General features: G+C 38.6%; 1 protein-coding gene across 2 annotated transcripts in view; it reads left to right on the top strand.

Moving 5' to 3' along the window:
• The window catches only part of LOC128999828 (collagen alpha-1(XXVII) chain-like), a 64,393-nt gene extending 40,364 nt beyond the window's left edge, over window positions 1-24,029 (top strand). For both annotated transcript variants that reach the window (XM_054426526.1, XM_054426527.1), the window contains exons 2-6: window positions 514-581; window positions 11,702-17,341; window positions 18,345-18,722; window positions 21,801-21,877; window positions 22,682-24,029. In XM_054426526.1, coding sequence (XP_054282501.1) covers window positions 518-581; window positions 11,702-17,341; window positions 18,345-18,722; window positions 21,801-21,877; window positions 22,682-22,948 — 6,426 coding nt within the window. In that variant the 5' untranslated portion in view covers window positions 514-517 and the 3' untranslated portion in view covers window positions 22,949-24,029. The remainder of the gene's footprint in view (window positions 1-513; window positions 582-11,701; window positions 17,342-18,344; window positions 18,723-21,800; window positions 21,878-22,681) is intronic.

The following is a 24,029-nucleotide window of genomic DNA, read 5'->3' as shown; positions in this document are numbered from 1 at the left end:
CGTCCAGGGGATGGACATATAGCGTCAAATACTAACGCTTATTCATATTATTTATTCCTACTATTTGCATAAAAAAGGAAAACACAAAATTGGGATACGATGTTTGGCAGAGGTTAACTAATCATTAGCTATGGAAAATCACTAACATCTAGTAAAGTGGGTTGACCAACAGAACACTTTCAACCTATTCTTAAGAGGCTCAATTCTTTGAGATGGCCAGGGATGACGTGACAAACGTTTGTTGCTACTTCATAGAAACTTAACATGTTATAGAGACCCTTATAAATGTTGATTACCTTATTTTAGGTATGAATATGGCCTCTAGTGATACAAATTAATAGGTTTGACGTGAATTACAGGGCAAAAATCTTGAGTAAACTAAGGTTAAATTAATATAAAATGGAGTACTATGTACTAAAATTCGAATGTGTAAGTTCTATTGTATCATACAACGGATTTACTTGTAAATATTAATCATAAAACACATTTTTTAAACTTTGTTTATGCTTTCAGGCCGATGACGTTAAGATGGCTGATCTTCTTCGCTTGCGCAGTTTTTGCACAGTCAGATGATACTAGAGGTAAAATAGATATTTCTACTTATGAAATAATTGCTTTAGTGTGTCCACCCATATAACACTCTCTTAATTATCGAAATAAATCAATAGAATAAGTCTTGATGAAATTAATAGCCGCCGCTGAACTTTGATGCCGTTACTAAACCTCGACAGAATCCAATTTAACCAATTTGACTCCCGAGTAGATAACCTCCCTATCAGAGAATTTCTTCAACAATGCAGCAGAGGAAGCCTCTTTTGCCGACAAAGTAAAATGTCGTTAGATATGGAGAGAATGTGGCACTAAAATGGAGGGAGGAGGAGTGACTAAGTTAGCACAGCTGTTCTTTGGCTAATGATTAAATAGTTTCAATCTTAAAACTACGTGATGTTATCTGGTAAAACTCTTGTCGTGAACGAATACAACGATGTTTAATATTTTACTCAAGCACTCTAAGTAACAGCATTTTGTCAAAAACGCGTAGGTGAATATTCTTCTTTTTATTTTTCGTACTATAGAGTTAGGGATTAGGCCAATTTTATTAAAGCTGTTTGTAACCTTAAACACTAATTACTGACTATAGTTTCTGGCCAAATAACAGACTGACGAATAGAAGGAATATAAACCCATTTCTCAACCTTATGGGTCAGCTACAGACAGTTTAAATGTGTACCTCATTATTTCATTATTAAAACGCTCCTCAGTCATTAAAATTGTCAATTCTATACGTGTGATCCAAGAGTGGTAAGAGACTTCCACATATGTTATCAAACCCTTGCGATTCTTGTAGTCGTGCTACTTTTGGAATCTCGAGTAATTTCAAACAGGAACTCTTGAAAAAGAGGTTATTGACCCTGGAAATCCCCAACGACCTTTATAAGACGAGACCTTTTTGACCTGCGCAATGTGCATTTTAGTCTGCAGACGTTGAAATTTGCATCAAAATCGGGTTCTACTCGGCCGCACAGCAGGGGTGCTAATAAACTGACACCTATCTTCCCTCTTTCTATCTCCTTTTAGTTGTCTTTTTCTCTTAGTTTCTTCTCCCACTTTTGCCCTTTCTCCTCCTTCTGTTTATCATCAACTATACGACTACCCAGAAGCGGTTTTCGCAAATCTTCTTGAGTATTTTGCAGACTTGGAAGTGGGAGAGGACGGCAAATATGCAAATGTTTGGATGTTTTGCATGGAAGTTTGATACAGATCTTTTCAGTGCTGTGTGTCAGGAGGACATATGTTTATGGGTTGTACGAATGCTCGTATACGATGTGAGCTTTAAATTAACAACTTAACTCCAGGAAATTGTTTTTTGGTTAAAATAAAACGAAAATAAAGAATAACATCTTTCCAACAATTGCCTCCAAGTCCAAAATATTTTTCAAAAGTTGCTTCGTTAACTAGATATCTGACATTTTTGTATTTTAGTAATTCAAATTGTCATCTCTAACACCAATATTCATATTTATGAAATTCAATATACGATTTAAAGTAGAAATAAACTATTTGCTAAAAAATATCACTGAAAATATATTTTTGTTTTAATAACTTAAATGACAATGAAATTGAAAAAAGTCTTAAACACTTTCATTTATAATCGACAATTTTCTATGAAATGACACCAAATTAAAAAATATCAATGAACAAATAGCTGATTTCAAGATTTTTAGTAGTAAAATATGAAGTGCAACCAGACTAGCTTAGTTTGATTTTGTCTCATTTTACAACCAAAATCGTGATATAGTTACTATGAATATAATTACTTGAATTTTTAACTGGCAAAGTATCTAAAACATAAATATCTAAAATTCTTACATATATAGTTGGAAATTGCATAACATTTTAGACTGAATATAGAGTTGCATTTCCATAAACTTTTTAGTTCAGTTCACAGTCATAAGTCATAAAGTGATCGTGGAATTCCATTGGGTGAATAATCAAATGAGGCTGCTCTAGGGCCTTCTTCAGCTACAGCGTTTCTTCAGAGGCATAAAGTTGTAGATTCGTGCGGGCCCAGGTGTAGTCGTATCAGATCTTTCTAATAACAGGTTGTTTGCAACCGAAGCAGTGACTTAGCTTCTGCTCTGACCCGTTGGCAAACTAGGAGGCGTAAATATCATCATCAATTCGATATCAGCATTCCACTACAATACGGGATATTATTCAAATTCGGCTGTTCTGTTTAGTAGGGTTCAAAGAACATTGGATTGATTTGATGGATACTTAACATGTAATATCAAAGAATGCCAGCAAATACAGTTACCTACTTTTAGAGATAAAGTATATACTTTGAGGTGACGCAATTCACATATTTTCGATGCCACTTAGAGGTTATATTTCATCTCCATTTTTTTGGTTCTTTACTCCCTCTAAAATTATGATTTGAATTTATTTCTCTGAGGACTAAATGTTCAACTCTGAGTGATAAATATTTGGATGTTTGAGAATATGTTTTCTGTTTATTCCAAAGCATGATCCATATACAAGTAAACAACTGTTGACATGCCCACTAAGCTTTGAAATCAAATAATTAAAAGTGGTTAAAAACGTTTGAATTTCAATTTAGTTTAAGCCTATTGATCTTAAGCCACATGTATCGACTAAGTTTTTTCTTTAAATCGAATGATTTGTGTCGAGTTTAAAAAAACTATCAAATCGGTCTAGCTCTAGAGAATAACGGGCCACTGTCAGATAGAAGTCATTCAAATTGGATAGCCACTAGTTGACCATCCTGAGAACCAACACTGCAGATCAGATATCTTGGACGATGGCTTAACAAGCGACTTGTTAGAGATTGAATCAGCTGATTAAATAGCAAAATGATCAGCTGATTTGTTATCTGAGTTCACATGAAGAGTCACCACTAAATTAGTAATCTCTTTGACTAGGCCTATTTATTGATAAATGTAGATATGCATTCCCATGTTTAGGATGTAGCCAGTTACATAATAAAAATTGTTGTAGTTAATTCGAGGCACCGACCGAGTGTGCTGGTGACAATTACAATTGTTGATTTTTCTCCTGAATACACACACATTTTTCCAATCCAAATTTAAAGGGTTCTATTGTAAATCAAAGCATCTTTGACACATGTCATGTTATAGTACCAAACACTCAATTATAAATATTATTTGACACTAACACACTTTGAAAGCGTTTCATTCAACTATGTCCTATTTGATTAAATATAGACCGCAGCTAATTTATATAGATGAGTTGTATACTTGAATTATAAAGTCAATACACTCAAGCCTGTAAGCATTGTTCAAAATCTCTTAAAACCTCCTTTGTGTAAAACTCTAAAATTACTTTAACTTAGCTTTCCGAGATTGGCAATTTAAACGAAATGCCATAAGAAATGTGTGAATACTGTACACGTAAAAATGTCTTCAAGTGCACAGCTTATAAACATCTACATATGAAAACACTACGAAATTTTATTTTTAACTCAGTCGAAAGTTACCAGCTCAAAATAGTTATTATCTTGTTTGTAACCTCTCCTGAAAAAAATATAGTCTACAGGCACACTCACTCAAATATTAATTTTTTTTCCTAGGACGCTAGGCACGATCCTGGGATTGTTTTTCACATTACTGTACTTCAGGCTAGACCTAGGTTGCGGAATTATAGATAAAACCCATCTGTGATTTGGAGTGTAGGAGTTTTGCCAACGGGTATCAGGTAGAAAGGGTCCCCATCCGTGAATTCCTCATACTGCGGAGTTTTGCCAACGGTTGTGGGTTGCGCGAGAGGGGGAGAGGGAGAGAGAGAGATTACACGTCACCGTGAGGGTGGCTTCCGCTAGGGGTGGACAAACCAGGCAGGATGCTGACTGTGTTCAAAGTAATGCAGTTATGCACCTCTGACTGTGAAAGGAAATGTATTGAATTTTTAACCTAACCTAACCTAACCCACTGCGACAAGCGCATAACTGCCAAGCGTAGACAACCCTGACAATCGCTCTCCCTCCCTCCCTCACACCCTTTCTCCCACCACCACCGTTGGCAAATCTCCGCACCAAGAGGTAGCCGAAGGCATCCCCCCATCTACCTGACACCCGTTGGCAAAACTCCGGTACCCGTGATTTGGGGGGATTTAAACAAGGGACCTCAGGGGCCAAAGTCCAGCGCTCTACCAATAGACCAGCTTGCTGCCCTTAAATTAAAATAATAATAGTCAACGCTAATCGATGTTCAACCAGAAGATCCTTTCTAACTGCAAAGTATCCACTATATGCGCCTGTTAAATATCCACCTCCACTGTGGGGTCTGACCTCCACCTTCGCAGACCAGAGGTGACGCGGGCGGGCGAAGACCTGGCGACCCAGGGCGAAGTCTAGAGGTCAAAGGCGAGGAGGTCAAGGCCACTTGATGACCTGGTTAGATCCACTGATCCGCATTCTCTAGTCTTGTGTTCTTTGTGTGCAAATGTATAATTGGGTGAGAGGTGGCGTGCGACATCCTGAAATTGCTTTTTGATTGGCTGGCCTGCAGACAATTTGGGTGTTGACTTGTTTGTTATCCGTTGTGAAGATTTATAGGTTGGAAGAAGATTAAGTTTATATAGAGTTAACGGGTTTCTATTTCTTTATTTGTTGACCGTCTGATTTCGACGTTGAACTTTATTTTATAAACATTAGTGGATGCTAGAAATTTAAATCTACAGCTTTGACAGCAACCATTTAATAATGTTACAAATACAACTATGAAAAGAAAAGAAAAATAACTTGATTCAACAGGCACCAAGAGGGCCAGATGAGTCTTCCTTACACATAACCAGAACACACATAAACACATGATTCAAACCATACTAACTTCACGTTGAACATTCTTTTCTTTTGTCCAGGTTAAGCAAACAACATCCTTAACCATTCATCAACATTACAGTTATTAATTTTACGTAAAATCCTGACATTACAACCAAAGAGATCCTAATGGCTTTCTTCTGGTTAATATAATCTTCGTAATCTTCATAGTGCCGCCTATAACGATAGATCTATGAGTCATACAAAGTTTGAAAAACAAATCATTGGTCGTGCTCAGAACCATCCGATATTAATGGGCCCGCTTCGCTGCCCAGGGGGGCCAATTTTGCAAATAACCATCCGCAGAAATATATTATTTCTGAAGAGCCATTTAATTATCTACTGACCCAATAGCTATGTTAATCACTTGTTCGAGCACCGTTAGGTGGTACGTTTAAAGTTTTTCTGTTTTTACACCTATTTTCCAATCGACTTCCATGACCACTTCTATAATTCTTATTCTATAATCAGGGATACAGCCTTATACAGTCAGAGCAGACAGTTCAGTAGACGCTTTAACAGAATACAAAAAAGCTACTGACACATTCCTAAATATAGCAAATGTTTAGCATGATTTAACCCTGAACTCGAGACAAGGCTAAGCTGTAATTTTAGTGCGTTAAACGTCAAGAAACTATAATATAACTCATTTGTGGTTTACTAAGTATAGACATTGCAGTACTAAGATGTATCCAGGAACAATTCAACTCAACAAAACTACCAAATTTTGTACAAGACACGTTTAATGGAAAATTACGGTAATTGACGTGGTGTCGCTGGAAAACTTCCAGATTCGTCAAAATGACTTGGATATAAGAGTACTTTTCTTATTTCTAACCAAATTTTAAATTAATTCATGTACTGTTCCTATAACACCACTCGTTAAGCTATCACCTTAATAGCAAAACAAGTATGTTTAAGGGTTTATTTAATTAAAATGTCATATTTAATAAAATATTTAAATAAATAAATAAAAATATTCCAGGGTGAATTATTTTTCTTTTTTTATTTAAATTCTTCTTAATTTCATAAATAGTGACCAGTTTCAAAATTTATCCTACGAATGAAATTCACAACGAATTATATTACTTGTAGGATGAATATCGAACCATTTATGAGATTAAAATAAGTTAGCCAAAGATACACTAAATTACCCAAAAAAAAAAACAAAAACTGAGTTTTCATCATGGGAACTTGACCTTCAACTTCAACACTATTCACTCGAGTTACATTCATCAATCCCGAGTGTACTGATAAGAATTATCATTTCTCTGAACATCCCTTTTTTGCTTAAAATGCATTTTCGCTATATAAAATATTCTTTTACGATATCTCAATATGTCTTCGAAGTCGTCTCATCATTGTCCACCAATTTGACTCTCGTCTTACTATTCACAACAATAACAAATAACCCATGTAGATGTCTTTTTATGACGATGTTTAGTTTATCAATGAATCTTTTCCAACTAAAAAACTTCCCTGAGAATATTTTGTGGGGTCAAAGTCCTAGATGCTCAGGTATTTCTCACGACAGTTTGGCCGAGCCTGTTTTTTGCTGCACTCCCTGCGGCAATACTCCCTGACGTACCGGTCTATATATAGGCACCTGCTTGACCAGTAGATAGACACAGAAGAAGACTGACTCAAGCAAGTCAACACTCTCGATCATCAGGTGTATATTATGCTGGTTTTTAAAGAAATTATAGCAAAACTTTCGTACGGAGAGGTGTACGAAATATAAAAAAATATAATATATACTATATATAATTGCTATCAACACTTGGTCTGCGAACACTATATTATCATTATGGCAATGGATATACTTGTGTAAGGATTGATTCAACTTATCTGTCTGGACCTCTAAACGACATAAAAATACTATTGCAAAAATTTTATAATTTCATGTAAATATCAAAATCAACACAGTATCTCGAATAAATTTGATAATACGTTATCATTATCAGATGGGGACACCACCTCTAGCCCAAATATATGTGAAAGATGAGTGTAGAATTTTGTAGCCTTAGAAAGCTGTGTTGCTTCATGTTTGACTAAGATCAGCTGTTTCATCAGTCAGGATCGTTTATTTAAAGCCCAATGATTTTGGTCAGCTGGGTCCAGTTTCGAACCATCAAAAAGCAACTTACTTTTATCAAGATCGAACCGGAGGACTTTTGATTGCTATGCGAGCTCTTGAACACATCGTGCTTTATCCACTCAGCTACCCAGCCAATATTAATCCAATCCATAAGAGGGGGTGGGTAAATTAATGATTTAGTTTAAACATAGGCCTACTCACTATACAGGGTTAGTAAAAAGTGTGGAGACCCCCTGTTATTTTTTTAACGGCCCATACTAGGAAAACTAAACTCGGCACACCTTTATGACATGTTATGAAGTACTTTTTGGGCATAACCGTCACTTGGTGTACATCCCCAAAATGGGGGATTTTGGGGAAAACTCAAAAATTTCAAATACAAAGAGCCATCGAGTGACCCCTCATTTTGAAGGTCCTGGTAAAAGAAAACCAACAACGCAAACTAGAGGTCATTATCTCAATCCAGTAAAACATGGCAGCCAATTGAAATTCTCAGAAATTGAATTTAACTTACAGCTTTCCCCTTAATTTAAGTCTGGAGACCCCCTGTAAATTTTGTAGCGGCTCACACTAGGAAAACTAAACTCTACACACCTTTTTGGCATTTTATGAAGTACTTTTTAAGCATAATAGCCACTTGCTTACCAAACCCATAATGGGGGATTTTGGGGGAAACTCAAAAGTTTTAAATGATGAGCCCCATCGAGTGACCCCTCATTTTGAAGGTCCCTGTAAAAGAAAACTAATAACGCAAACTAGAGGTTTCCATCTCAATCCAGTAAAAAATGGAAGCTGATTGAAATCTTTAGAAATCGCAAATAACTTGCAATTTTATATTCAATTGGCTGCCATATTTTACTGTGTTAAGATAGAGACCTATAGTTTGCGTTGTTAGTTTTCTTTTATTATAACCTTCAAAATGAGGGGTCAATCGATGGGGCTTAACATTTAAAATTTTTGAGTTCCCCCCAAAATCCCCCATTTTGGGTTTGGGAACTTATGAGAATTTCAAGTGGCTGCCATTTTGTACTGAACTGAGATAGAGACTTCTAGTTTGCGTTGTTGGTTTTTTTTTTTACTAGGCCCTTCAAAATTAGGGGTCACTCGATGGGTCTTTGTATTTGAAATTTTTGAGTTTCCCCCAAAATCCCCCATTTTGGGGATGTACACCAAGTGATGGTTATGCCCCAAAAGTACTTCATAATATGTCATAAAGGTGTGCCGAGTTTAGTTTTCCTAGTATGTGCCGTTAAAATAATAACAGGGGGTCTCCACACTTTTTACTAACCCTGTATATAGGCTATTCTTCGTGATTAAGGATTGCTTATGACAATTGTCATAAGCGATCCCAAATAATATACCTTGATTTATTTTTAGGTATATTTTTGATCTGTATATATTTCCTGTGAGTTTGTTTTTTTGCTTGGTTATTGTTTTTATCATCTATTACGACCTAACACCACAACTCACTTGATTTATTTTTCTAATGCGTGTCCACTTGTATTATGATCAAATAGTAATACGTGCACCGTTAAATGTACCTTCATATCATAAAGACTTTCTAAACAACTACTCACTCAAGCGTTACAAGACAACTCATGCCAAAACTATAATCTTTACAATTGGATTAGAAGTGTATGGTGATGATTGAAATTACAAACTATGATCCATATATAAATCCCAAAGTACCCATGAACTTTTGAGAAAACTGCAAGTCACACCCCTCTTAACCACGACGAGAAACCTTGCGCAAAACTAAACATTATTTCATAAATTGCCCTTTAAGGTAGTAATTTCTTTCTAAAGGGAACTTTCCATATACCTAATGTTAAAAATACCCCAGCTGTACTTATTTGTATGTTATTCCTTAAAATTTATTATATTGTTTGTACTGTATTATGTTTAGGTTATTTCAGCTTAACTTAACCAATCAATAGTTTTATTAAAATATATCTAACTAAAAATAAATTTTATGTAAAAGTAAGTGTCTACTCGACTACAGTATGTTTACATAAATTGAAAGCCTATACTAATCTTATAAATCCTTTATAGTTTGAATATTATAGTAGTAGTCCTTTATAGTAGTAACTTCGTGGTAGGACCTAGTTATAGTAAAGATTATTTTAAAAGATTAAACTGACTAATAACCCAACGGTGTTGGGTTATGAACTTGCTAATTGAATATAAGCTGACGATGAAGATGAATCTTGCCGTAATGATTAACATAACTACGAATCATCGTTGAATTAATCATGCATTTCAGCCGCCGTTACGGTTGATTATCAAAAGTCCGATGACATTCTGAGGCTTTATGATTTAATTTACAAGTGATTAACAAGAGTTTCGCTACAGATAATACAAGTTCAAAGATAAATAGTATACGGGATAGGAGTAATTAGTTCTTGTAAATTTTGGAAATGTCATAATAGTGACACCTATTATTGTTTTGATTTGGATTCTGATCAAGTATGTTTAAAGGTGCTATGATCTGAGAAATTTAATTTGCTTGTCCATTATGTTTTACAGATTGTTTCATAAAGTCTGGACAAATCAAAAGTCCCGGCACCATAATGTTAAACTAAACAACGTTTATTTTTTACAGTGGGTGATTTGGCATTGGTCAAATTGGAATTTCCTTTTCAACAAAACTATCTAAGACAATACACGCCAAACTACATAGTAAAATTAATACTACTCTTTAGAAGGCTATACAAAATCTCACAAGCGTAGCAAGGTACAGGCAGGAATCTGAATGTTGGTATCTTTCACCTCACAACACAACTGGTTTTGCCATCACATCGCAAATCAAAAAGAAGACATGATAACAAGGTTCTGCTGACCACTGGCAACCCACAATCATTTTCATCATTGGTAATAATTGCTGTTTTAGTATGTGGAAGGCAGATATCGTCAAACGGTCTGTGAGATTGGATCAAGAAGTTATGTCTATATTTGTCCAAAGAACTGAATATATGTCACCAATAGAATTGGGGGAGGGTTAAGCAATAGTTTCTTTTGAATGCAGAATATGTTCTTTCGATATATTAAAATGTTAGTTGAAAAGAGGTGGTATTCCCTTTTAAAATATGGAATAAAGACTCGTTTTTAGCATTTTCAAGTTCAAAGTTCCAACAAGTCAAAAGCGTAAAATGATTTTCTTAATATTTACTAAGCTTGATCTCTTCTTTTTCTTTTTCGTCTTCTTCTTCTTGGGTAATTATTATTCACAATCCCGTCTTCTAAGGATGTGTTACCAAGCAACCCCTTTTTGGATGGTATTAGTTTTGATGCTTTGTACGATTAACAAATAGAATAAGTTCGGAAATATTTCCTAAACTAGTAAAGTGCATATAAACCGTGCCATTGCCTATGATTTACATTGATGCTTTTGAGTCAAGATCTACACATTCCGGGGTATTTTAATCCACGAGAGAAACAGAAAGAGAAATAGTGTTGAAATTGAGAAAAGGTATGATGACCTGTGTAACTTCGTCACCGACTAATTTCTTGTAGTTTATTGGCTGGTGTCTTAGCTTATTTAATTATGAGGCTAATAGCCGATGAACAGTATCGATACGAAAATGTATTAAAATAAACTTGAAAACATAGCTTAAAAAATATTTAGAACAATATCTAGTTTATTAATTGAGCTACAACATTGACATAATCACTAGCACTAACCACTCGAGCATTGCAAAAACCTATTCACTACAAAAAGCTATGAGATTATCCTCATCTGACAGGTGGACTAAAAGTTAGATGTCTGAGCGTTGTAATGCCAAGCTGTGATTTGTACTCCACAGATGACATCTCTATAGACCAACAGATGAAAAACATCGCAGCCTCGCCGTCGCCGCTTTCATGTTTGAACGTCTAAATATCTCTCAGGTCGTAGAGTGAATCTGGTTTACTATAGTGCAATTGAAAGAGTGTATAAAGATATGAAGTACACATCGCACCTAGAGGAACTGACGTGATATAACAAAAGAGTTTAGGAAATAATTGACTCTGTATTGATTTCTCCTCGTGGTTTTGGAGGTTGTGCAAGGTGTGTGGAATTAAATCAATATTTCTTCGTGTGCACGTGATACTTGGCGTCAGTAGTATTTATCCACACCACGTTTCAAATGCATTCGATCTTTATCTTAGACGTGATAGTTGTGTAAGAACGATATTCTTGTTTATATAGTCATGAATAAATAATGTAGTTTGCTCAATGTAACTAAAACATTTCTCTTTTCCAGAATATCGGAGGGACAAGGCCTTAGGGAGACAGAATGGAGGAGCCTTCCAGTGTCCTTCAGAAGGGTTCCACCCACATCCCAACGACTGCAAGATCTTCTACCGCTGTGTGGAATGGGGATCTTCCGGACAACCTCAGCTGACAGCCTTCCAGTTCGAGTGTGGTCCTGGATCTGTCTTTGACAAAGACAGCGCTATCTGCATCCACGCCTCAGCTTCTCCAAGAGCAGAGTGTAGAGCCCTTGCTCCTCCTCCGGACCCAGAACCTGAACCTGGCCCAGGGGAAGGAAATAACGATGTTTCTCCTGTAGCCAACCCAGAACCAGGACAGTCACAGCCCGTTAGACCCGCATATCCAGAGTCGAAGCCATCAGGAGGGGCGGAGTATCCTGATTATGACGGAGGAACTGGAGGAAATGAGGACGGCGAATCACAAGGATCAAACGAACAAAAGGTTGAAACACCTCCATGCGCTGGAGAAGGGTTTTTCGGAGTCAAGGGAGCTTGCAGGCAGTTTTACAGATGTGTGACTGATGGAGCCGGAGGGTATATAAAGTACGACTTTTTATGTGTCAAAGGCACAGTATGGGATGAGGCGACTGAGTCTTGTAATCACGCTTGGGCAACCAAGAGAGATGATTGTAAAGAAGAACCATCTGGGGAGGGAAGTTCATCTAGTCAGCAAGTCGGAGGCTATCCTCAGCAAGGTGGAACACCACCAATCAGCACCGTGACTGAGGGAAGCAATAGTTTTTCGTCGAGTGAGTCGTCAGTTTCAAGTGAATCAACGGGATATCCATATCCAGGAAGCTCAGGAGGGAGTTGGTCCTCAACGACGGCCCAGCAAGGCCAAATAAGTGGAACAAACCAACCAAGTGGATCTGTTGTTTCAACTGAGGAACCGGACACACCTGAAGGTGAAGAAGATAGTTCTGATAGTGGAGAATGTTCTTCAGAAGGGTTTATGGAGGTCAAAAACAACTGCAAGAAGTTTATAAGGTGTGTCTCTAATGGCGAAGGAGGGTTCACAAAGCATGAATTCAAGTGTGCTGAAGGAACAGTGTGGGATCAGACTCAAGAGACTTGCAACCATCCGTACTTAGTCCAAAGGCCAGATTGTGGATTAACGACTCCTCGAGCTCCTCTATCGGACTCGACCTTAGATGATTCAACAATAACACAAACTTGGTCAAATAGTACATCTAGTAGTAGCAGTTCAAGCGCATCGTCTGCATCCTCTTGGAATACAACGACTTCGATATCAAACAACAATAACGGACAAACTACTTCGTCTGCTGGTGGAAGTCAGTCAGCTATGGAATCTAGCAGCAATCAAATGTCTTCTGCTTCTGGAGGTTCTACAACTACGACGTTAGGAAGTAGTCAAAGTGGTTCCGGCAGCTCACAGAACCAACAATCATCTTCTTCTGGTGGCCAGTCTCAAACAGCTTCAGCAGCAAACAATCAGCAATCTTCCTCCTCAGGAAGTAGTAGTCAAAGTACTTCTGCTGCAAATAATCAGCAAGCTTCCTCATCTGGTGGTAGCACTCAAACTACTTCGTCAGGAAGTAACCAACAGGCATCCTCTTCAGGAAGTAATACTCAAACAACATCAGCTGCCAACAACCAGCAATCATCGTCATCTGGTAGTAATACCCAAACCACATCAGCTGCTAATAATCAACAGTCTTCGTCATCTGGTAGTAATACTCAAACCACATCAGCTGCTAATAATCAGCAGTCATCGTCTTCTGGTAGTAATACCCAAACCACATCAGCTGCTAATAATCAACAGTCTTCGTCTTCTAGTAGTAATACCCAAACCACATCAGCTGCCAATAATCAACAGTCTTCATCTTCGGGTGGTAGTACACAGACAACTTCGGCAGCTAATAACCAACAATCGTCATCCTCAGGAAGTAACGCACAATCAACATCAGGGAACAACCAACAATCTTCTTCTTCTGGAGGTAGTAGTCAAACAGGTTCTACCGCAAGTAATCAACAATCATCATCAAGTGGTAGTGGTACTCAGACAACGGCTTCTGGAAGTAATCAACAATCATCATCAAGTGGTAGTGGCACCCAGACAACGGCTTCTGGAAGTAATCAACAGTCTTCATCAAGTGGTAGTGGCACACAGACAACGGCTTCTGGAAGTAATCAACAGTCTTCATCAAGTGGTAGTGGCACTCAGACAACGGCTTCTGGAAGTAATCAACAGTCTTCATCAAGTGGAAGTGGTACTCAGACAACGGCTTCTGGAAGTAATCAACAGACTTCTTCAAGTGGTAGTGGTACTCAGACAACAGTATCCGGGAGTAATCAACAATCTTCCGGTAGTCAGGGTTCATCAACTACATCAAATCAGTCTGGATCAACATCAGGATCAAACTCACAAACAACATCGTCAGGAAATAATCAAGGTTCCACGATTAGTGCTGGTCAAGTTACACCTCCTCAACAAACAACCACTCCTAAACCTCACCCGACTCAGAGTACTAAGCCACAACCGGGTCAACCAAGTTATCCAAGCCAACCTAGTGGTCCCAGTCAACCGAACAAACCAAGCAATCCTAATCAACCGGTATACCCCAGTCAACCGAGTGGTCCAAGCCAACCCGGTTATCCCAGCCAACCTGGATACCCCAGCCAGCCTGGGCACCCAAGCAAACCTGGATACCCTAGTCAACCTAGTGGTCCAAGCCAGCCCACACACCCTAATCAACCCGGATACCCAAGCCAACCTAGCTACCCTAGCCAACCTGGATATCCAGGTCAACCGAGTGGACCAAGCCAACCCGGTTATCCGAGCCAACCTAGCCAACCTGGATACCCAAGCCAACCAGGTTATCCAAGTCAACCTGGTCAACCTAGTCAACCAGGATATCCAAGTGCCTCCAGTCAACCAACGTACCCGAGTACACCAAATCAACCTATTTCCCAAGGCCCTTGTAAGCCAGGAGAATGTCCAGGTGAAGGATTCTACCCGGTGCAAGGAGATTGCTCTAAATTTATTAGATGTGTCAATAATGGAGCTGGATACACAAAGTATGAGTTTACTTGTGGTGCTGGTACTGTGTGGGATCCAGACATTATCGGATGTAACTACCCAGGAGCAGTGAAAAGGAACGACTGTAAGGACTCGAGCACTAGTTCAGCACAGCCAGGTGGGCAATCAGGATACCCAGGACAACCAGGACAACCGGGACAACCAGGTCAATCGGGACAACCAGGTCAACCAGGCCAGCAAGGTCAGCAAGGATATCCAGGACAACCTGGACAACCAAGTCAGCCAGGATATCCAGGACAACCAGGGCAGCCGGGACAACCGGGACAACCAGGACAGCCTGGTGGGCAGCCAGGATATCCAGGACAGCCAGGACAACCAGGGCAGCCGGGACAACCGGGACAACCAGGACAGCCTGGTGGGCAGCCAGGATATCCAGGACAACCAGGGCAGCCGGGACAGCAAGGTCAGCAAGGATATCCAGGACAACCTGGACAACCAAGTCAGCCAGGATATCCAGGACAACCAGGGCAGCCGGGACAACCGGGACAACCAGGACAGCCTGGTGGGCAGCCAGGATATCCAGGACATCCAGGACAACCAGGGCAGCCGGGACAGCTGGGACAACCAGGACAGCCTGGTGGGCAGCCAGGATATCCAGTACAACCGGGACAGCCGGGACGGCCGGGACGGCCAGGAGGATCTGAAGGACGGCCATCAGGAACATCACCAATGACTCCTGAGCCCACAACTCCAAAACCAACAAATGGACAGTGTTCATCAGAAGGGTTCTTCCCAGTCGAAGGAGACTGCAGTAAATTCTTCAGGTGTGTGAATAGCGGAGCTGGATTTACTAAGTACGACTTTAGTTGTGGTCCAGGAACAGTATGGGACCCAGAGATCACCGGATGTAATCATGCTTGGGCCGTTAAGAGGCAAGATTGTGGATCAAGTTCGGGAGGGACAGATGAGAGTAATGAGATTCCAGGATCAGAAGGTTCTATTAAACCCATTCACCAGGGACCAAGTCAGCCAGGTTATCCAGGACAGCCAGGACAGCCAGATCAACCAGGACAACCAGGACAACCGGGACAACCGGGACAACCAGGACAACCGGGACAACCAGGTCAGTCAGGGCAATCTGGCTCACAACCGGGATATCCAGGGCAACCGGGACAACCAGGACAGCCAGGCCAGCCAGGACAACCAGGGCAACCAGGGCAGCCAGGACATCCAGGACAGCCAGGACAATCTGGTGGACAGCCAGGATATCCAGGGCAACCAGGACAGCCAGGACAACCGGGACAACCAGGAGGACAAGGACGGCCATCAGGAACGTCACCAATGACTCCAGACTCCACTACTCCTCAACCTGTATCACATGGAGACTGTTCCTCTGAAGGTTTCTTCCCAGTTGAAGGAGACTGCAATAAATTTTACAGATGTGTAAGTAACGGTGCTGGGTTTACAAAATACGACTTTAGTTGTGGACCAGGTACTGTCTGGGATCCAGAGATAACAGGTTGTAATCATCCCTGGGCCGTAAAACGTAAAGACTGCAAAACGGGCCCTGGTGGAACTGATGAAAGCAATGAAATACCGGGATCAATGAATCAAAACAAACCGGAGCATCCAGGACAACCTGGTCAGCCTGGTCAACCAGGTAGCCAGTACCCAGGGCAACCAGTACAACCAGGACAGCCGGGACAACCAGGACAGCCTGGTCAGCCTGGTCAACCAGGTAGCCAGCCAGGAAATCCAGGACAACCAGGGCAACCAGGGCAACCTGGTGGACAACCAGGATATCCAGGACAGCCAGGACAACCGGGGCAACCAGGACAACCAGGGCAGCCTGGACAACCAGGGCAGCCAGGACAACCAGGACAACCAGGACAACCAGGACAACCTGGCGGACAGCCAGGATATCCAGGATATCAAGGACAGCCAGGACAGCCTGGTCAGCCAGGTCAGCCAGGACAGCCAGGTCAGCCAGGACAACAGGGGCAACCAGGACAACCGGGGCAACCTGGACAGCCAGGACAAGGTCAGCCAAGCCAACCTGGTCAGCCGGGACAACCAGGGGAACCAAATCATAGTACCTCTCCACCTTGTGAGACAAAACCACCTAGCAAAATTGTCTGCAACAAAGCAGGTTTCTACCCACATCCTACGGATTGCAAGAAGTTCTACCGCTGCGTTGACTGGGACGATGGTAAAGGAGAGAGGTTCTCAGTATACCACTTTGACTGTGCTCCTGGAACTATCTGGGATCCTGCAATTGAAACCTGCAACCATCCGGAGTCTGTTTACCCACCGAGAGATTGCAGTGGAGGTGGATCATCACCGGGACCTAGCGAGGAAAGGAACAATTCCACTGAACCATCTACTGGGGGAACTGAACCAACCGAGGGAACTACTAACTTGGAGTCTACAAGTGAGGGTACTACTTACGAATCAACGCCAGGATCTACTACAGAAGACAAGACTACAGAGGGAACTACAATCACGGAGAGCACGAGTGTTGAGACGACGTACCAATCAACTACTGAGGGAACTACTAACACAGAGTCGTCTACTCCTGGTGCCACTGAGACTTCAACACCTGGACCTACTGAGACTTCTACGCCTGGAGGTAATATATTCCACTGTTGGTAAATTTAGGTTTCTGGAAACTCAATATCAAACACGGAAAACATCATACTGTCCAATATTTGTTTACCTTTGTCTTGGAAATTTTCAAATTTTAAATAGAATTAAATAACATGCAAAAGTATGAATGTAGTTCAAAATATTCTATCTATTAAAAAAAGTAATTTTTTAACATCTCATTTGTTTTAATAAGATTTTTACAGATCTTTATTTAGATCATTATGGCAGATAGTAGGTGTATTTCATTTACTAAGACAGACATGTATATTATGTATGACACATCTTACCACCAAAACCCCCCAACCCCAAACCCAACCGCCTTCTTCCCAAACCCAACTTTATAAGTAGGTACTTAAATTGGTTGTTCCTAGTCATATACTACTTCTCATTTCTTTCTCTGGGATTATATTTTCCTGATAAGCCCATCCCCCCTCAGATATGTACATTTTCTTTCATTCGTCAGATACTTAACGGTCCATTCATTTCCTGGAATATACTGAGGCCCCTCTTTCTAGCTTAACCTGATATTTGTTTTTCCAGGTTTGAAAACCCCTGTAATTTCTATATGTAGGCACAGAAATATCTTATATTGCCAAGTACTGAAAGCTCTTCTTTTTCTTTAGACCTTAAAAACTTATATTCTAAGGAATCAAAAGACCCCTTTTTCCCTCAGGTTTAGAAAGCTCCTTGTCTTTTTATGAGCTCAATTTCCGTAACTTCTCATGTGGTAAAGGTATCTTTTCTTTACTTGTATTGAGCAAGTCATGTACCTAGCTGAACCTGAGCGTCTCATGTCTTATGAAATATCTTAACCTCTCGGCTTCTGGAACTTTTCCCTGAGATAGAACTTCTTCAACTGACATTTCCTCTGTTCTTAGGTAGGGCAAAGCCTTCTCTCATTGGTATTGTTTATCTTTAACCTTTTTCCCTCTATAATATTAAAAGATTCCTCTTCCTCCACATATTAAGATTCAATTTCTTCTCAGGTACCGAGACCACCTCTGGAGGAACAGAGTCTTCAACTCCTGGCAACACCGAGAGTTCAACTCCAGGTACGGAATCAACAACAGACTCTACGACCCCAGGAAACACCGAGCTCTCCACGGAAGGCTCTACCGGAACCCAACCCATGTCTACTGACTCACCCTCAACACTCCCCCCTGGAACCGACACCTCTTGTCCGACCCTGGAGGAGGGTCAGATCCATCTGGTCTGCCCCACTGGCTTCCGAAGACACCCTAAACACTGTAACCTCTTCTACCAATGCACCAGCTCTCCAGACAATCACGATCTCAAGGTTTTGGTCTTGAGCTGTGTGAATGGAACTGTCTACGATGAGAAGAAAGTGCAATGTTTACCTCCAGGTGGGTTAATATTACCATTAAATCATCCATGGTTACTAAAACATACGTAGCTATATGCCAATGATTATTTTAGTAAAATTTTTGTATTTCAAATAATTCTATAACGTGGCGTAATATGAACTTAAATAACTATATTTCGACGGTTATTTAAAAGCCCGCCATCATTAGACTAATAAGTATCCACTTCATAAGGTGTCGTCAGAATAAGTAATAACACACAACCATGACTTACACGTAAAAAAAATATCACATGATATAGAACTATCATCTACACTAAATTTTCAATTTTAAGTCTTACTATAGTAATTGGAAAATCTAGTTCCAAGCATTTATTTATCACCGAAAACATCGCAGGATATTCATATATTGTATTTTATTATTGTTTTCTTAATTTACAACTTCATAAAATATATTAAAAAGTACGGTAGGGCTATAGTCTCGTATACGATATTTCCCCGTGAATATAGTTTTTGAGTATTTATTTGTGAAACTTTATTTTGAATTATTTAAATTAGTGATAAGTATTACCTAGAAAATGCACTTTGCATGGTACATCAAATAAGATACAAGATGGTACAATCTGCATAACAAATGTATTCAAAAACGTATCGTTTCTCATTGCCTCAAAGTATGAGAACCCCATTAAAATCAACCAAAATCAACCAGCCGAAACGAATGGTTTACCAAAACCTGCAAATACCAATGAAGATAGATATTATTTATGCACGTACCACCTTGAAGACTTGAACAACCGGTTCTTTGACGTAGTGGTTTTAAATTCTCCAAATTAATCCTATTTTCACATCAAGTCAATGATCTCCAGCCTGCTTGCGCATGGTTTTTTGAGCCTATCTCGTTTAACCTGCCAAAACATGCTGCAGGGTTGGCTTATGAATGCCAAGGTGTAAATTTATCCTCATCTAATATGATTGATTATGACACTTCCGTATTGTGAGTAATTTATGCTAATCCTCTTCTATGTTGTTAAATTATTGTAATGTGGGCTAAACATATTTAATTCGTATGGTTTTTTAGTGATGACAGTGATCTATGGTGTTTTAGTCTTTCTTTAAGGTATTTAATTGGACCCATTCATAGGTTGCAAATCACTGGTTTTCGTAGATTACAAACATAACAAACGGAAGTTTTAAATTTCTTCTACAGTAAAGTGGTTTAAAAAAACACTGACATCATTAAGTTTTGGCCAATGAAAGCAACTTTGTTATTTGAACTGTTTAGTGACAAACTGCACTATTGTGGAACGAGACAGTAACATTTTGTCATTTTTTATACAATTACTTAACTTAATTCTAGCGATTGAACAAAATTAAATAAACATGAAATACAATACATAAGTGTAAACATACCAACCTCTAAAACGAAAACTCTAAAGAACATTTTTTTTAATAGTAATATGAATTAATGTAAAAATTAAATCATGTATGGGGTTATGTAACCATGGTAATTTTATATTTCCGGTATTTTTGTTTTGGCCCTTTAAGTTTGGTAACGGGGGACCAAGCCTTGCTTGGTTGTAGTTAATTGAGCTTAATAGTTAAAATAAAACATTATTGTAAACAAACATTTTATAATTACAAACCATATACAGACATTAATGGATAGCTGAAATAATAATAACTCTCTAATGTAAAAGCGTGCAATTGAACAAAAATAAGATACATTTTTATGATCTTGCAGTCTAAGGGCTAATCGCACAGCATGTTTCTCCCCTCTAGTCATTGAAACAAAATATTACAATGGCCGCCATTATGAAATTTTAAGTTGAATCAAAATAACTTGTTTTCTAACATGGGTTCTTTTACCTTAACATATATACCTAGTTTCATAAAGATCAGTTGAAATAATTAAAGATAAAAATGTTTATGTAAACAAAATGTTGGAGATCTGTTTAACCAAGTTTAACGAAGCGTTATTGGAAAAATGTTACTCTTGATTTTCTCTTTATTTGGACCCAAAGAATCACTACGTAAGTTATGTCCCCAACCTTTTTGAACCTTAACAGTTTCCATACAAACTATTCATTATTCCTTCACGAAACTGGCATTCATCAATTGTATTTATTAATATTTACTTACTTAGATTAATAACAGATTACTAACAGATTTCTTTATTAAACAACGTAGAGAAACAAGTTCCTCCAGAAGAATGTTCTTACATGGTTATACCACTTTAAATGTGATTCAATCCACACTTTATACTAATACTCTAAAAAAGCAACATAAAAGTTGAAATTCTCGTTTTATTGCAGCACATTTTTCTCCTATATGCAATAAGCTAATATCATAAGACACCCAAAGAATGCAGAGTCTCGACTGAGAAATAAGACAAAGATAAACCTCTTCCACGCAAGGTAATAATTAGCAAAACCGGTCTGCAATCGACCAACACACACGCATAAAACACACACAAACAAACACACGCATAAAACACACACAAACAAACACACGCATACAAATCACACATAAACTCAGTACAGTAACCCTTACTCAACCAATCCTACAATTTCTTTGTTGGTCTAGGTTCAGTGGTGATTTCATATTGCTTATTTACTCAAGGAAGAAAATGGGGGGCAAAAACGAATAAGTGTTAAAATATCGAAATAATTATCATAAAACAATTAAATTAGACATGAATATGGACAATCTGCAACCAGTTTTAACTCACAGAGAAAAAGTGGGTGAACCTCTCATATGCTGCTGATAAAGTTATATTTCATATTTTACCTTTAACATGGAAAGGATTCTTTATTTCACCGTAGTCAATTTTTCACCGTAACTACAAACATTATACGAAGTGTTTTGATTGCTTGATTTTACCAACAGATATTAGATAGAAACTGAATGAATCATAAATATAAACTATTGACGTCACTGACCTAAAACTTAATTAATTTTAGACTCATTAGTTTCACAAATATGTAAATAAATATAAGTCCTAATCAAGACATAGTGATTACTTTGTAAATAGACATTTTCACAAACAAATCTATACTTACATACTAAAAGTAGAAAAATACATTATACATCTATATAACTACTTAACAAATGTATGTTGTAGAAGAGGCAGCACCTTGCCAAGGGACGATGATGGCTCGAAGACTGACCAGAAGACTGGCAGATGGATCTATGCCTCCTGTAAGTATACAGTTTGAAGTCCTCTCCAGTTTTATTCCTTTCTAGTCTGTAAGGTCAAATCCAGAAGATGTACAAAAGGTCAACCCCTGAAATGTGATGGCGTTATTGATTCTCGAAGTTTTCACTTGTTTATGTTTTAATTGGTTAATTAAGCCTTTACTATAAACATATCTTTACTTGTATCTTCGTGTATTAGTACATCTCTCCTTGTTAAAATTTATCAATATAAAACCTAAGTGAATTCAAAATAATTTTTCCCATGTAGAGGAGTTCTGTTTGAAAATCAATGGAGACAATGAAAGGAAGTTTATAAACTCTTATGGACTACTGATATTTGTCTGAACACTACAATCATTCTAATACGTTATTTTGAAGTGTAAAATTTACTTAATTTATAAAAAGAAATAACATAAAACATGTACAGTGGAACCTTGATAAGAAGACCCTCGATTACAAGTCGCCCTTGATAACAAGTGCCATTTTCAAATCCCCTTAAAACTATTTTACCCCTAATCACATGTTATTACAAACCTCAATAAGAAGTCAACCTTGATAACAAGTCTTATTTTACTATCCCATGAGAGTCTTGTTATCAAGGTTCTACTTTAACAATTCCTCAATTAGTACTGTATCTAACATATAATTTCACTCCTACTCTTAAAATATCAACTGGTGTATCTTCCCTTCATCCTAAGAGTATAAACTACATCTCTCTCTCATGTTTTGAGTACCTAACAACCCATTCCCTCTAAATTTATACCGAACAATTTTCCCTCCAAATTTACAATTTCTCTCTTTTTCCAGGTGGAGGTCACCACCCGTCGCAGTCTCTGCCCGGCCGAAGGTCACTTCCCCTACGAGGGAGACTGCCTGAGGTTCTACAAGTGTCGTCGGTCCAACGGCCGCATGCACGGCGCCCTCTTCCAGTGTCCAGAGGGCTACGTCTTCTGGGACGTCTCCAGAAGGTGCGAGAAGTCGGCGAAGATCCCAGAATGCTCGAGAGGAGGACCCAAGAGACTTTGGCGCCCGACTAGCGCGCCTTTAGAAACAACTGAACTCGGCGTGCGGTAGTTAGGTTAGGTTAGGCTTCCCTCCAAAATGAAATACTTTCCCGCGTTCACGACATAGATTCGTAGCGAACGAATACACACGAAAAGTTCAAATTGTAAAGAAATGCGCGTATGAACACAAATTGTTAGGTTAGGTTTAGTTAGGTTTCTCTTTCAAATGAATTGCTTTCCCGCGTTTACGACAGTTTTATAGTGAACGAATTTCATACAAAAAGTTTTTAGTTTAACATATGCACGTACACACAAGTTTTAGGCTGGATAGGTTTCCCTCCAGATTAAATGTTTCCCCCGTTTGTGACGCAGTTAATTTTAACAACCAATTCCCACACAAAAAATTACAATAGCTATATTTGCTCAGGTCTTTACTCATCTGTTATGTATTATGTGTACCTAATAATACATTCACCCAACACAGTATACATTTTAGCAATCGTAAATTTGTTAAATTCTCTAAATACTGCCTTATTTACACTGCCATTTTCTTAAACGTGCATTATTTACCATAATATCACAAATATACATTCCACAAAATGCAACTTCGACTTAACTAAGGAAACTTGCAATATTCCACGTGCCAAACCATTAGTAGCCTTTAAGTTCGTTTTCCAAGTTAGGCCTATCTAGGATAAGTTAGAGTTAAGAAATTATGATCATTTAGTCAAGAGAAACAGGATTTTAAGAAATAAACACCATTTAAAATGTTTTTATACTATAAAAATAAGATGTTGTAAACATGTTTATTTATTTATGTTTAACACGTACGCCATAATCATTGATTTAGCAATAAAATAATTTAATTCGTAACTAGCGGACTAAATGACAGGCATTAAAACATTGTAGAAAAATTTAACTTGAAATTTATTTTTGGTCAATATTATACTAGTCCGCTGCACCCTGTGAATATAAATAAGCTTAGGTGTAAATGCTTTATTTATGTGCATCATTTGTACTAGGCCATATAATGGTGTTAACTTGTTGGAAATACACCATTACTTCGTTTCATATCGAATGTTCCGTTCAAATTTCTGCACATCTTTTACTTGCAGAAACGTGCATCATTCAAGAAACTTATTTCATTCACT

The sequence above is a fragment of the Macrosteles quadrilineatus genome, unplaced genomic scaffold, assembly GCF_028750875.1.
Source record: "Macrosteles quadrilineatus isolate MER2022 unplaced genomic scaffold, UCM_ALF_1.0 Scaffold_8__2_contigs__length_117827958, whole genome shotgun sequence".
NCBI classification, from domain to species: domain Eukaryota; kingdom Metazoa; phylum Arthropoda; class Insecta; order Hemiptera; family Cicadellidae; genus Macrosteles; species Macrosteles quadrilineatus.
Note: the sequence above shows the minus strand (reverse complement) of the source record. Positions and strands in the feature narration are given on the sequence as shown.